This window comes from Mus musculus, chromosome X (genome assembly GCF_000001635.26).
Source record: "Mus musculus strain C57BL/6J chromosome X, GRCm38.p6 C57BL/6J".
Lineage (NCBI taxonomy): Eukaryota > Metazoa > Chordata > Mammalia > Rodentia > Muridae > Mus > Mus musculus.
The window spans coordinates 164,387,220-164,403,083 of NC_000086.7; the positions used below are offsets into that span (position 1 = coordinate 164,387,220).

The 15,864-nt window shown below is 42.0% G+C and overlaps 1 protein-coding gene across 2 annotated transcripts in view; it reads left to right on the top strand.

Annotated features, from left to right (window-relative positions):
* Positions 1-15,431, top strand: part of Vegfd (vascular endothelial growth factor D) — a 29,129-nt gene extending 13,698 nt beyond the window's left edge. Inside the window, exons 3-7 of one of the 2 annotated variants that reach the window (NM_010216.2) lie at positions 4,383-4,573; positions 7,214-7,362; positions 8,714-8,814; positions 13,444-13,639; positions 14,788-15,431. In NM_010216.2, the coding sequence (NP_034346.1) occupies positions 4,383-4,573; positions 7,214-7,362; positions 8,714-8,814; positions 13,444-13,639; positions 14,788-14,911 (761 nt within the window). In that variant the 3' untranslated portion in view covers positions 14,912-15,431. Of the gene's footprint in view, positions 1-4,382; positions 4,574-7,213; positions 7,363-8,713; positions 8,815-13,443; positions 13,767-14,787 lie in introns of those variants that run through there. The other variant, NM_001308489.1, reaches the window with a different exon arrangement.
* The last annotated feature ends 433 nt before the right edge of the window (positions 15,432-15,864 follow it).

Sequence of the window (15,864 nt, forward strand, 5' to 3'; positions counted from 1 at the left end):
AGTTGTGTGACCTTGATTATGCCTTTACCTCTCTGATGACATATCAAAACAACCCAAGAAACTAGTGCCATTGTTAGTCTTAGAGATATAAATATGATTTCATAGTACATGAGTACATCTATTGTTTAATTTCAGTTGATCCTTAAGCCAAGTATCCTTTTTAAAATAGATATCTTTGTTTCCCCTGTTTGTTAAAGAATAATAGATTCTTTGTAATTACACCCCCCATATATATATATACATATATACATATATACATATATATACATACATATATATATATGTGTATATATATATATATAATAGGATTTGACTATGGGAAAAGTTATATGTAGTTGAAGGAATCCCACAGCAGTGTAAGTGGGAAGAAGGTTCTTTGTGCTCATGCATGGGATTGTGTGACAAGTGTGATGAGTCAGAGCTTTGAGGGTCTAGTTGTTCATTCATGTTGTGATTTTACATGGGCTTCACAAAAAACAACCACATCTGGAGATCACAGGCTCTGACCAGATTATTAGTCTGAAGGTCTGAGGGGTATGTACAGATGAGTTGTGGAGACAATTTTTACTATAAAAATTTTCAAAAGTCAGCCAGGTTGACATTTTATAAGGAAGAGGCCATAAAAATTGGAGAATTCGCAGTCTCCATGCTTTCTCTCCTGATTATATGGAGGATTATCTGAAGCTATTCACGAAGTTACAAGCAATGGATAATCAAATAAGTGTGTTACACCAATTATGGTTTGTTATCTATCCTCTGTCATGGATTTCAGGGTAATTCCCTAGGCAGTAGTAAAGAACACTGGCCTTAGGAAACCTTAGTCAGTGCCATTGGTCATAACTGCATGAGATTTTGATTGTAATCTTCTCCAACTTTTAAAACTTAGAACTTTAAAGAGAAAAAGCAAGTGGCAAGTAACATTTAAATAGCATTCGAAACAAGGGATATTTTCATAAGTTACTCCCTCTGTCAAAGATTTACGACTAGTAGTAGCAATTGAAATAGCACCCCCCAGTAATATTTAATTAAATAATTAAATATAGTCTGAGGATGAATCTTTATCATCAGAAATTTTAAAATGTTCATTTTATATTATGTGTTTGTATGGGTATTTTGCTGGTGTGTATGTCTGTGCACCACATGTGTGCAGTACCCAATGGAAGCCAGAAGAGGGCATCAGATCCACTAGAACTGGAGTTGAGACGTGAGCAGCCATATGCATGCTGGGAACGAAATATGGGTCCTTTGGAGGAGCAGCCAATACTCTTCTGAGCCATCTCTCCAGGTCCATCAATACACAGTTTTAAAGATAGTGTACAGAAACATTTTTTTCAGGTATTACCCCACTTGTAAAACAGATATTTTTAGCTTCATGCTTTTGTGGATTTGCAATACAAGAATTGCCAAGATGATTGTTTGGTTTGTTTTCTTTTGATTTAAAGTCTCTCTGGAGGCTACAGTCAAGGCCTCTTGGTCTGGGTTCTGATCATCTCAATGCCCTTGCAAGTTCATTCAGTTGTTTGTAAGATTAAGTTCTGCACAGGCACTTGGACTGTGAAGGGCTCCTTTCTTCACTGGCTTTTGGCCAGGGGCTGCCCTCACTTTGAGGTAGCTTCAGAAATGACTTTCAGGCTGGACAGGTAGTGTGGAGATTAAACACACATACTGCTCTAGAAGATAACTTAAGTTTAGTTCCTAGTACCTATGTAGGGTGGACTTACAACCACTCAGAACTCCAGCTCCCAGGGTATTTGTTAACCTCTTCTGGTATCTGAGGGCTTTGAACTCGTGTGCACCCCACCCCTACATATATGTGCACCACCTCATACACACATACATATGCATAATTAAAAATAAAAAGATTTTTTAAAAGTGGCCCTTGGTGAGAAAAGAAGTGGGGCAGTGAGAAGAGAGGGTAAAGAGGGGTGGGGACAAGAGAGAAACCGAGTCAGGAAATAGTTTCAACCTAAGCACCTAGGTGGCATCCTGCTTTGCTGTGTTCTCTTCACAAAACGCCAATCACTCGTTCTCATCAGCACACAAAAGGAGGGGAGATTGCAAAGGGCATAGTCACCAGAACTGGGGGTCCCCAAGGGTCAGTGTTAAAGCTGCATACTACAAAAGGTTTTCAACATACTCCTAGGATGACGTAGTCTGCATTTCTATCTGTGACAAGCTGAAAGAAACTCCCCCTGCTCCCTCAAACCTGTAGAGAGGCTACACACTGCATTAAGAGTCAAAATCTAACTTACAAAATGATGAGAGTGGGGCTGGAGAGGGCTCACCTGTTATGAGTAGGTACTGCTCTTGCAGAGGACCCAAAGTGGGTTCTCAGCACCCACATCAGGCAGATCAGTACTGCCCTAAATCCAGCTCTAGGGAATTTAACACCTCTGATATTTGCAGGCATCTGATTCCCTCTCCCTCTCTCCCTCCCCCTCCCCTCCCCCTCTCCCCTCCCCCTCCCTCCCCCTCTCCCCCTCCCCCTCCCTCCCCCTTCCCCTCTCCCTCCCCCTCCCCCTCTCCCTCGATCTCTATCTCTACCTCTCTCTGTCTGCCTGTCTCTATGTTTCTCTGTCTCTCCCTCTCAGTCTTCTCTCTCTCTCTCTCTCTCTCTCTCTCTCTCTCTCTCTCTCACACACACACACACACACACACAGAGAGAGAGAGAATTCAAATAAAATAAGTATTTTAAAAATGGTGAATGTAAACGAGGAAAATACCTAATTTAAAAAAAATGGTGAACACCAGACATGATGGTGCACACCTTTAGTTTCAGCACTCAAGAGACAGAGGCAGGTGGATCTCTCTGAATTCGAGGCTACCAGCCTGATCTACATGGCAAGTTCCAGGCCAGCTGGGACCCTGTCTCAAAATAAAGGAAAAAAAAATGGCAAGAGAAAATGAAACAAAGCTATACAAGAAAAATATGTATTCTTTGCTTGGAGGTGTGTGGTACATGTATACGTATATACAGATGCAAATGTGTCCCTGTTTGTGAATGTGAAGGTCAGAGATCAATGCTGAGTATCTTCTTTAGTTGTCATTCTCCAATTTAGTTTTAGAAATAGACTCTCTCGGGATGGCTCAGTGGTTAAGAGCACCGACTACTCTTCCAAAGGTCCTAAGTTCAAATCCCAGCAACCACATCGTGGCTCACAGCCATCCATAACGAGATCTGGCGCCCTCTTCTGGAGTGTCTGGAGACAGCTTCAGTGTACTTACATATAATAAATAAATCTTGAAAGAAAGAAAGAAAGAAAGAAAGAAAGAAAGAAAGAAAGAAAGAAAGAAAGAAAGAAAGAAAGAGAGAGAGAGGAGTCTCTCATTGGAACTGGAGCTCAGCGGGTCCCAAAGGGCCACGTGTCTCTGCTTTCCCAGCACTGGGACCATAGTACATCAGTGTGCCTAGCTCTTTATGTGGGGTTTCAGGATCTGGACTAAGGTCCTCTCATTTGTGCAGCCAGCACGTTTCCCACAAGGCCATCTCCTCAGCCCTTTGTTTCTCTTTTTATTACCAGAAATGTATTTTGGGTTTTTTCTGGTTCCCCTCAAATTAGCTATGGTCATGGAGCTGTTCCTTCTGTTAAAATGAAAGGGCTTATCTCATCATCTTCTGTAAACTATCAGATGCTTTCAGACCTGCAAAGTCTGATTTGAGAAAAAAAAAAGAATCCCCTTGGAATGTCCACTCATGTGTTTGCCAAGTCTCAGGGCACTTACGTAAGCAGACAGCAGATATTCATTTTAAAACCATTCCTACCTGGCTTCAGATAGCAGAAGTGCTATCCAGCTGTAGCCTGTCTGTTTCTTGATAAACGCCACTCATACTTTTTGTCTTCACCTTATTCCACTGACTTCCTTATTAGCCACCCTTTGCAGATGGCTCCAGTGTAGCTATATGCAAGGTATAGTGCTCTCCCCGAAAGGGAAAAATATTTTATGAAGTGATGGTATCAATGGAAAAATATAGAGGTTTTACTTTTACATTTTTTAAAACAAATCTTTGCCTAAAGGATGGAGAAAAATATCCATCTAAGGCTTAGAAAGGTTTCTCAGTGGTTAAGATCACTTGTCACTCTTGAATAGGACCTAGGTTAAGTTCCCATATAGTGGCTCACAACTATCTTTAACTCTTGTTACAAGGGATCCAATGCCCTTCTCTAACCTACAAAGGCACCAACCACACACATGGTACACATACATGCAGGCAAAACACCCATACACATAAAATAAAATAAAAAACATTTCTAAAAGACATGTTTAAATGTCCACCTAGTAAAATAAACAAGTACAAAAGAATGAGTTGGGTTGGGGGAGCGTCATGAAAAGCATGTCAGGGCCATTTTGCCTACTGGCCCCAATGAACGTTATTCCTGTAGTTATAGATGAAGAATGGCAGAGGACCCAATGCAGCCCTAGAGAGACATGCGTAGAAGTCGCCAGTGAGCTGGGGAAGACAACCAACACATTCTTCAAGCCCCCCTGTGTAAATGTCTTCCGGTGTGGAGGCTGCTGCAACGAAGAGGGTGTGATGTGTATGAACACAAGCACCTCCTACATCTCCAAACAGGTACGAGAAATGAAGATGCTGTCTCTAACCTTGCTGCCCAGCACTAAATACTTCATGTGCTGAACCTCATTTAATTCCCCCAAACAAACACACAGGATATCTTATCCTCCTTTGCAAGTAAAGAAACAGGCTCAGGGGGGTAACACAATACCCAAGATGGCACAGTCTCAACAGTTATCATCCACCTAATGCTGTAGTATCAAGAATTAGTACATATGGCATTCCATAACAGGGTGTCCAAAAGAAGGAAGGAAGCTGTGCCATGTCACGCAGCTGTTTTGATGTATTTAGTTTACTTGGAGTGACTGACAAAAGGTTCTTGAAGGGTGAACGTGAGAAGGACCAGCTAAGAGGAAGGGGTGTGCTCTCACTCTAAAACTAAAGAGGCTGAAGGAGGGAGCAGACAAAGGAACACAGGGAGAAGGGTAGAGGACTTCTCAATTGGCAGTTGCCAAACATTAGCATGGCATGGCATGGAAGCAGGCTCTTCGAGAGGCAAAGCAAGCAGTCATGAGAGCTAGTGGCTGCAGGCACACAGCCCAACAGGGAAGGGAGGAGAGAAGATATCTCCATCGATCGATCACTGGGGTAGCATGGGGAACAAAGGAACAATAGGCAGCACAAGACTTTGGAAAGCATCCCGCAGTGTTCATGAGAGAAATAAACTATCAATCACATCACCTTTTGCCCTGCAGCTAAGCTAAGTGTTCCTTTCTGTAGCTATCATCTTCGTGTAACGTGTCGTGAATGCATTATCAAAACACTGTAATCAAGCCACATTCCTGTTGGTCCTCTGTTTCAAATTCCTCACATGTTAATACAACTTATCTAGCATTTGCTTGTCTCCTCATGATCATGTAGAAGACAACTATATAGGCGCCAAATACATGCATGCCAAGGAATGTTCTAAATGCCCATTTGTTTTGTTACAAGGGTAAAGTTTTCTTAATTTTGCATTCCCTACCATCTAAACTGTCCTTGACACTGGAGAATTATTTTTGTCTAAACCCTTTTGGAGAACTGTGGAACTCAGAAATCTGACCCCTACTATTTGATAATTAGAAACAATGATGTAAGTATGGCTACAATCAACTGTTAGTAAGACCATGCTTGCATAATATAAGAGGGTTCAAGTCCTGATCGTGTTATTCCCTGAAGTATAACTGAAGAATTGTGCAAGAACATGAAATTTATGCTGAAAAACACCCTTACTTGTTCTTGTTTTCATGACACGATGAAAGATCCAAATAAACACAACCTGAATGAATTGTTTCCACTTAGTAGATAGTTGATTGCTTTGTTTTGGCTGAGGCACTCAACAAATGATTCATATGAATGAATTTATTCAAATGTAAGTGCACAGCAGGGATTTTTGTTTGTTCCAAATAGCCATGTGTGTGCAGTTTGGCACTTTCTACCTTAAAGGTACAGATCATGTGATCAACTACCTATTAGAACCAAAGTAAATGGAACTGCATGGAATGATGATTGAGTGGCCAATGTCTCAGAGTCAAGCTCAAGTTCATCTACACTTCTTGAAACTTGTGTGTGCTCTTTGGGCATCTCTTTATCTGTCATGTAAGGGATCATGAATAAATATAATGCTTTTTAAATTATTATTTTTTAATTTTTATTTATATCTGTGTCTGCTACATGAATTCAGTGCCTGTGACAGCCAGAAGATGGCACCAGATCTCCTGGAGCTGAAGTTACCTGTGTTGTAAGCCACTTGATATGGGTGCTGGGAACTAAAACAGGGTCTTCTGCAGGAGCAGCAAGTGCTTTTAACTACTGAACCATCTCTCCAGGGCCCCAAATATAATGATTTTTACAAGTGATAAATAAATTAATCATCAAGTATGTACAAAAGAGCAGGTGTATAGGAACATAGAAATAAGCATACTAGCTATAATTATCTGTCTGGATATGGTCCCAATTTAGCTACACAATACTTTTATAGCAAATGCCCTAAAACTCAGGGGCTTTAATTTATTCTCTCTTGTGTATCTGAGGTTCAAAATTCTCCAAGGTGCTATGTGAGTCCAACCTGCTTTGTATGTCCTCCCTTGGACTAGCGTAGCTTACAGGCTATATCCATTTCATGGCTATACCATAAGCAAGACATAATAAATCTCACAAGGCATGCACAGTCCCAATTTGTACTATGTGGTGTCAGCTATCATCTTATTGGCCAAAACAAGTTTTATGGCCAAGCTCAATGCCAGGAGGTAGGAAATTGTCTGTCATCAATAGAAATGGTTTGGGAAGGGATGAGTAAGTAGTTTAAATAACAATCAAATCCACCCACGTCCCAAAGAACCACCAAAGATTTTATTTTGTTTATACTTACAATTTATATTCAATTTTAAAAACAAGAGCAGAGAGCAGGGATTTTTAAAGAACTTGAATGATAGTGAAAAGAACAGATTAGGAAAACACTTAGGAGAGCAAGCTGGATAAGGCCCCCTGTCTCCTGACTCCCGGCATTCCAAACCGCTTACTTACAATGACTAACTCTATTGCTCATGAATAACTTTGCTGAAGTCATTACCATAAAGGATAAGGGCAAAAATGCAGATGGTGGAAACTGAGAAAAGTATACAATAAAATTTACATCATGGTTCTCTTTCTTTGCTGCAGCTCTTTGAGATATCAGTGCCTCTGACATCAGTGCCCGAGTTAGTGCCTGTTAAAATTGCCAACCATACGGGTTGTAAGTGCTTGCCCACGGGCCCCCGCCATCCTTACTCAATTATCAGAAGATCCATTCAGACCCCAGAAGAAGATGAGTAAGCATTTCCTGGACTTGATAATGTCTGTTCTTGCTTTTGACAAAACTGCATGTACATTCCTTTACCCATTATACAGGCATCCTCAGAAAGACATGTGTTGCACATTTTCTGTTTTATGGAGCATTAAAAAACAAAAAGACATGAAAGTAGAAGGGGGGTTTTTAGGGAAAGGAAGCAGATGAAGAGGAGGAGGCAGAGAGGAAAAGAGAGGAGAAAAGTGCAGGTGAAGTATATTTTATGCATGCATGAATATGGTATGGTGAAAACCATTATTTTTTTACAATATACACTAATCAAAATGTTGAAGACACAAATAGAAAAAATATAAGTTGCAATTGCATTGTAATTGCAAAAATTACATTCTCTTCATTAAATTTTTTCATCTTCTGACTTTAAAACCAGATCTATTCATAGTATTTGACAAACACATTATTTTTTTACTAGGTGCTATATCTATATTACAGTAGGACCCAAAACCTTGAGGATCATGAACACAGCATGTTTGGATTCAGACACCTTCAGGGTTTTACTGTGGGTTTTTTTTTGTATGTTTGTTTTTTATTTTGATATTTTTGAGACAGGATCTCACTTTGTATCCCTGGCTGAACTGAAACTCACTCTGTAGACCAGGCTGCCCTTGAACTCTGCCTGTGCTTCCTGAGTGCTGGGATTTAAGATGTGCTGCCACATTGGCCCAACACCTTTGTTCTTAGAATGAGTGGCCGAATGCATTGTAAAACTGCTCCAGCCTCATAGCTACCATGTCTCCCCTCACTCCTGTGCAAACAGTGACTCTCATAAATCCAAGTTTAGTCTCTAAAGTTTCCCTAATAGAATATTTATAACTATAGAATTATTATGTCATAAGATGTCATTTCTAAATATAAAGTAAGCTCCATATTTTCTTTTGTTTGTTTGTGTCTATGTATGCATGTGTGTGGGTCTGCACATCTGTGCATGTGCCATTGGAGTCCAGGAGAAAGTGCTGGATCGTTTAGAGGAGGGATTCTAGGTGGTTGTGAGCCGATCCACATGGGTGTTGAGAACTGAACTCGGCCCCGTGGAAGAACAGTACTCATTCTGAGCTGCTGAACCGGCTCTTTAGCCCCAACGTTAAGGTCTTTACAACTCTTCTCACACAGTTGTAATTTTTTCACAGTCACCATGCCGTGAGAGACAAACATTTGTTCTCCTGTATCACTCTTAGAAACAAAATTTGAAAGCACTAACATGCTCCACACAGAATGTTTAGATTATTAGATATCAAATATTAAGAATGACTTAATATTCCCAAAGTAGGATTACTCTGAAAAACTTTTAAATCTGGTTCTTTGCTTTCTTTTCCTAGATGTCCTCATTCCAAGAAACTCTGTCCTATTGACATGCTGTGGGATAACACCAAATGTAAATGTGTTTTGCAAGACGAGACTCCACTGCCTGGGACAGAAGGTAAGGATGGCAGTAGTGAAGTACTAACCATACTGATAGAAGGAATACAACATTTAGCATGGCTGAGCATTCACTATGACCACGTGTATTAGTTTTCTGTGGTTGTGATAAAATATTGTGACCAAAAGCAACTTCCGGGAGGAAGAGCATATTTTGACTCATGTTTGAGGGTAACCCATCATAGTGGGGAAGGTATGTGAGCAGGCAGGCAGGGCGTCAGGAGCAGGAAACTGACCGGTCACATTTCATCTGCACTCAGGAAGCAAAGAGAAAACAGGAGCTAGAGTAAGGCTATAACCCTCCAAAGCCCGCCTCTAGTGACGTACTTCCTCCAGAAAGGCTTCGCCTCCTAAAGGTTCCATAACCTCCCCCAGACAACTGAGGGTCAAGCGTCTCAATCAAGGCACAACATCCCACAATGTTCACAACTCATGATCATCCCTCTTTACAAGCACACAGTGTCTACCCCGAGATATCTAGTAATTTCCTCACTCTCACACAGATAACAGTGCCAGAAGTGGTTGGATTTTAGAGCCTTCTCTGTTCGCTTCGCTGTTCATTCTCAAAGAAAAGTACAAAGTGGACAAAGCCCCCTAAAGCAGGTGTTATACTCTAATGAAAACTACTTTGGGGTGAAACTCATAGGTCATTTGGAACTTGGTTTCTTTCAACTGCACCATTTGAAAGCAAGCAAATACTCTGGGAAAAAAATAAAGGAAAGAAGGAGGACACGTGGGAACATTTGTCTGTAACTGGAACACATCATGCTCCTGGGCTAAGCCAAATAGGGAATTGCTAGCCTGTCATTCCATCTCCCGATCTGTTAAAGCTCTGAATCCTGGCATGAACATATGGTTGAACAAACATGATGGTTTACTTTTTTTAAAATTTATTTCCACACATGTGACTTGGTTCCACTGAAAACTATCACAGGGGACCATGCAACGTGAACGTTGCTTGTTTTAAACTCTGATCTCCTAGCAAGAATAGCAAGGATCCAGAGCCATAGAATCTGTCTGAAATGTCAAGCTCTTAGTGCTCTTGTCCTCAGGTTCCAGTTCTCGGCACCAGTGTAAGAGCTCAAACTAGGATGGGAGGTAAAATATTTTTGAAGTTATCTAGCCAAAGGCTCACACACATATAGTTTCAACACAGACACAACAAAGTAAAGGGTGACAATTGAGGCAGCATGACACAATGCAGTTGCTAAATCACCATCAGCCAATCCTGCGTGGAGTCGAAGCCAAGGAGTTCCCTGGGGGGGGGGCACCTCAAATAAACAGGTTGGGCCCTACAGACTTGAGGAGGGGTCATAACCTGGGTGGGGCATTTTCTTTCAGGGGGATGTTAATTCCTGGGGAAGACTCACTAGGTAGGTTCATACATTGAGGATGGAAAGAGAGATGTGCTCTGAGCAGGGCTTAGGTGAGAAAGCAAAAACCCAGTGCTGGGAAAGGTTAGTGGGGGAACACATTGGTTACTTTTTAGGTGCTGTAATAAAATATCTGACAAAAGCAATGGAGAGGAAAAAAGAAGGAATGAAGAAGGAAGGTGAGGGATGGAGGGAGGGAGGGCGGGCGGGCGGGCTCATTTTGCCTTTCACTTTGATACAGAACAGTCCATCATGCTGGGAATGGTCTGGCAGCAGGAGCAGTGCTGATCACTTTGTATCTCCAGCCAGGAAGCAGACAAGCTCCTATCTATCAGCATTTCCAGTTCCCCTCCCTCCTTCGGTTCAGTCTGACTGCCCAGCCCATGTGTACAGTGGGTCTTCCTCAATTCATCTTCTCTGGTAGTATGCTCATAGGCACACCAAGAGCTGAAAGTACTAGAGTCCTGTAAAGTCAGCAATGAAGGTTAACCTTACTATGGGCACACATACATACTGAGGGGAAGGGGTAGATTTGAAGGGATGAAGCTGGGGATACTTGCATGATTGGAGTGAAAGAGGTGATCTTTTAGACAAATGAAAACCACCCAAATGCTTCAAGAAAGACAGTGGTAACACCCATTGGGAATGTAGAAAGATCCAGCCAGCAACTGTGTGGAAGAGAGTGAGTTGCTTTGAGCAGAACATGGGGCAGGGAACCTTTGGGGGAAGCTGTAACAGTGGTGGAGGTGAGGGAGGACGGAGGGTGTGGATTGCAGCTCAGTTACTTTTAGTTCTCACCACTCCTAACGTTCTCATGTGCCAAAGTTCCCATCTGCTTCTCCAGTGGTCCCATTCTGCCCATGACACATTACTTTCTGTGTACTAAACACCTTTTCTGCATACAAAGATATTGAGCTAAGTTCCTTGTCTACAGTCATCTATTCTCCAAATGAATGCAGTTGATGCAAGTCCGACTCAGTTTCATTGCTGTAATGAATAAGACATAATAATAGTAGTGAATGGAACAAGGCTGAGGACAGGATACATTGGTAATCCAGAGTCGATGTCCCTAGGTATGAACACCAATATGAAATACTTCGAGGTGTCAGCCCCAGTTAGTTGCTGTTTAACCTAGTTCTCCTACATCCAGTCTCTGTTCCCTTTAACTTGCTAAGGACCTATGTTCTGCTTCTGCCACATACTGTGCTGAATTCCTCAGGATTGTGTTCCACCTAAACTACTCTGTGGGGCCAATAGAGAGTTTTCTTGTGAGTCTTTGCTGCCACCTTGTGCTCAATATGAACCCTTGACTGTTTTTCAGTTATCAAGCCTTCCTTGTCTTGCCCTACATTGACATTTGCCTCAGGGATTTATAACGTATGTAGCTCATCTATGTCCTGGTCATGAGATTCAAAATGGACTCTTTGTCTAAATATGTGCCAATTAAAGAGCAGTCAAAACCAGGAGACCGGATCATGAGAGATTGCCATTTTGGGGAGAGGTGGCGGGGCAGGGGGTGGATAAGAGAGGGCTAAGAATGAGCATGAAAGTTTTTTTAAGGTCAAGATCATGGAAGATCTTTTATATCCTGATGTAAAATTTGGCCTTTTGTGTGTGGAGGAAGATTTAAGACACTTAAAGCGTAGCCAGGCATGGTGGCTCACATCTTTAATCACAGCATTGAGGAAACAGAAACAGGTGTATCTCTATGAGTTCAAGGCCAGCCTGGTCTACATAGCAAGACCCAGGAATAGCCAGGGCTACATAATAAGACCTTGTCTCAAAAAATAAATGAATAAAAGTACATGTAAAGCTTTGGTGGTGATAGGGATTAGGTTTGCATTTGATAGTCATGTGAGGGAAAGACTGAAGGGGTGCACAGTGTGGTTGTGATGTGAGCGGCAGCCACCAACACAAGAAATACCAGGTACTGGGTGAATTGTGACCGAGGCAGTGTCATGGAGAAGAGAGGGCATGAACAAGGGACAGGGTGGAAACCCTGACTACAAGATCTAGTGGACAATGGTGCCAGCCCCCAAATGAGGCTAACTGAACAAGAAGCAGGTTTGGGGAAGAGATATTCATTTTCTTCCAAAACCTGCATGAATGCTGAGATTAAAAGTGCACGGGCTTCCAAAATTTTCACCTTCTCCACTAATTGTTTGCTTTTGCTTTCTGTTGGAGACAGACTCTTAGGAGTTCCAGTCTAGCCTTAAATTCAATATGTAGCAGAGGATGACCTTGGACTTTCAATCCTTCTGCCTCTACCTCTGGAGTGAGTGCTAGAATTACAATCATGTGTCACCACACCCAGTCTAGGAGCCACAGGAGACTGAACCCAAAACTTCTCATGGACTCTAAGCAAGCATTCTCTACCCAGAAAGCCACGCCTCCTAGCCTGTCTCTTACTCTTTTTGCAATGTATTTCAGTTCACTGATCGAGATCAGACCAGAGTTCATTGTTACCTTTATATGTTTCTTACAAGTGTGGTGATCTAAGATGAGGGAATGCATCATTAGATATCTGGAAATTCTGAGGAAAACATTTCTACAGCATTAGTACTTCCGGTTCCCACACTTTTAAAATACTGGAGAGCACTGCATTCATACTTATAGGCAGCCTATATCTTGCTATCTTGTCATTACTGGCTGGTTACATAGGTTAGATAGATAGATAGATAGATAGATAGATAGATAGATAGATAGATAGATGATAGATAGATAGATAGATAGATAGATAGATAGATAGATAGATAGATAGATAGATTTTTAATTCATGTGTATGAGTGTTTTTTGCCTGCATTGCTTTTACATGGTGTGCACAAAATGCCCGTGCAGGCCAGAAGAATGCAACAGCCACCCTCCACTCCCAACCCCCACCCCTAGATTTCAGTTATGGGCAGTTTTAAATTGCCGTGTGGGTGTTAAGAACCAAACCTGAGTCCTCCGCCGGAGTAGGGAGTTCTCTTAACCCTTGAGCAATCTCTCCAGCACAGAAGTTTATATTTTTAACTGGTCAGTCACCACCATAAAAATCTGTCAGAAACATTCACCATATGGTGTTTTTTAAATTTAAAACCTACGAAAACACATGAGTTCTATGCTGATGTTATAAAATCACAGATGGATCTTTTTCACCCTGTGGAAATATTAAGGTTAAAAAACTTATAGACAAGGAGATTGGGAGGTTCCAAGTTTTACTGGGAAGATGGACAACTTGCAATTAATTTGGATCATCACTTTCCTATTTCTTTTAGACCACTCTTACCTCCAGGAACCCACTCTCTGTGGACCGCACATGACGTTTGATGAAGATCGCTGTGAGTGCGTCTGTAAAGCACCATGTCCGGGAGATCTCATTCAGCACCCGGAAAACTGCAGTTGCTTTGAGTGCAAAGAAAGTCTGGAGAGCTGCTGCCAAAAGCACAAGATTTTTCACCCAGACACCTGCAGGTCAATGGTCTTTTCGCTTTCCCCTTAACTTGGTTTACTGATGACATTTAAAGGACATACTAATCTGATCTGTTCAGGCTCTTTTCTCTCAGAGTCCAAGCACACTCTTACAAAAAAAAAAAAAAAAAAAAAAAAAAAAAAAAAAGGAACACAGACGTTTGGCATCTAAGAAATATGTGGAAGTATCTATAGAGTGATGATTAAATTGCTTTGTTTCAAAACAGGGTCTCACGAATTACAGACCTGTACTGCCATGCCTGCCATTACACTGTCATGAGTGGGAATAAAAGAAGTCACTGGCATTTAAACAGCAGGGTTAAGGGAGTGTTCTCTCTCTCTCTCTCTCTCTCTCTCTCTCTCTCTCTCTCTCTCTCCCCCTCCCCTCCCCTTCCCTCCCCCTCCCCCTCCCCCTCCCCCTCTTCCTCTCCCTATCCCTCTTTCTCTCTCTGTAGGCAAGAAACTTATGGATGACTATAACCTTTGGAAGCCATTGATTGGATTTTGATCAGTTTCCAAATCTACCCAAACTAACCACTGAGATTTTTTTTAGAAATTAATTCAATTTGTCCCTTGACAATTTCATACACGTATAAAATGCGTTTCTAATTACCTTTACTCCTACACTCTCAACCCTAGCCTATTCCTGTCAACTCATTTCCTCCTTGCTCATCTTTCCCACAACTGAAGAAAGTGACTCCCTCATCTTCCAGATTCCACCAGTAGCCTACATCTCCTTGCCCCCACCCCTGATGAGTCCCCCCCCCCAAAATGCATAATTAACTGTTGAGAAGTTTGGCCTTGTGTAGGCCTAGGGCAGATCATCACAGCTGTGTGAGTTTCCGCTTGCAAAGTCTGCAGCATGCCTAGAAGATGGGTGTTTGCTCATCCTTCTCTCCATCTTTTGATTCTTACATTTTCCCCAGCTCCTCTTCTGCTGTGCCCCCAAGCTTCACGGGAGGTGATATCAACATCTTTGTTAGGGCTGAAACCTTAGCCAGTATAGTGCCCACATAGAATATTGCATTTATACTTTACATACATGTCTGGAAATTTTTCTTTGAGAACAATGAAATGAAATCAGAACGGCATGCCATATTTGAAGTTGTTCCTTGCTTCTAAATTCTCATCTTCACTTTCTTTCACAACAGCTGTGAGGACAGATGTCCTTTTCACACCAGAACATGTGCAAGTAGAAAGCCAGCCTGTGGAAAGCACTGGCGCTTTCCAAAGGAGACAAGGGCCCAGGGACTCTACAGCCAGGAGAACCCTTGATTCAACTTCCTTTCAAGTCCCCCCATCTCTGTCATTTTAAACAGCTCACTGCTTTGTCAAGTTGCTGTCACTGTTGCCCACTACCCCTGCCCCCCCCCCTCCCCGCCTCCAGGTGTTAGAAAAGTTGATTTGACCTAGTGTCATGGTAAAGCCACATTTCCATGCAATGGCGGCTAGGTGATTCCCCAGTTCACTGACAAATGACTTGTAGCTTCAGATGTCTTTGCGCCATCAGCACTCAGAAAGGAAGGGGTCTGAGGAGCCCCTTGTTTTGATGAATAAGAAAAGGTTGCCTGAAACAGAGTAGTAGGTGCCACTCGATTGGTTCCTCGGGCTGGCAAAGTCCAAGGGCAATGCTCATGAGTTATTGTGCTTCTTTCTTATGCGGAATTTCATTTGTATGATCAGCACTGATCAATTCCCATTCCACTTGTACTTTTTAGGTTTACTGAAGCACTGCCTGATGTTTTATATGTAAATGTATTTAAAGGAAATAAACACTGTTATGCAGCCCACAGAAGTCAGCGTTATTTACTGTGCTCTTCCTCCACATTTCATGCTAATGGGAAATATTTTTAAGACCAAAGGGAAGCTAGCAGTGGGAGGTTCAGGGAACACATAAATAGACTAAAACTAGACCTTGGTTTTGGGAAGCCAAGGCAGATCTCCAACCGGGTTTATCATTCTAAACAAGGGTAACACAGGGGTTCTGGGAAGCACTCTGTGGTGTGTGAATAAACTGAACACATTGAACTTGACCATCCTCCTTTTATGGAGAGGAGCCTAACAATGTTAATATTTCCCCACCACCTGGGATTTGAAAAAAAAAGTGTGTGTGTGTGTGGGTTGCTTGCATGTATGATTGTGCACCTGTAAGACCCCAAAAGCCTTACATCCGGGATGTCCCACTCACATAGACACAGAGATGGAGATCGATGCAAAATGCAAGAGGT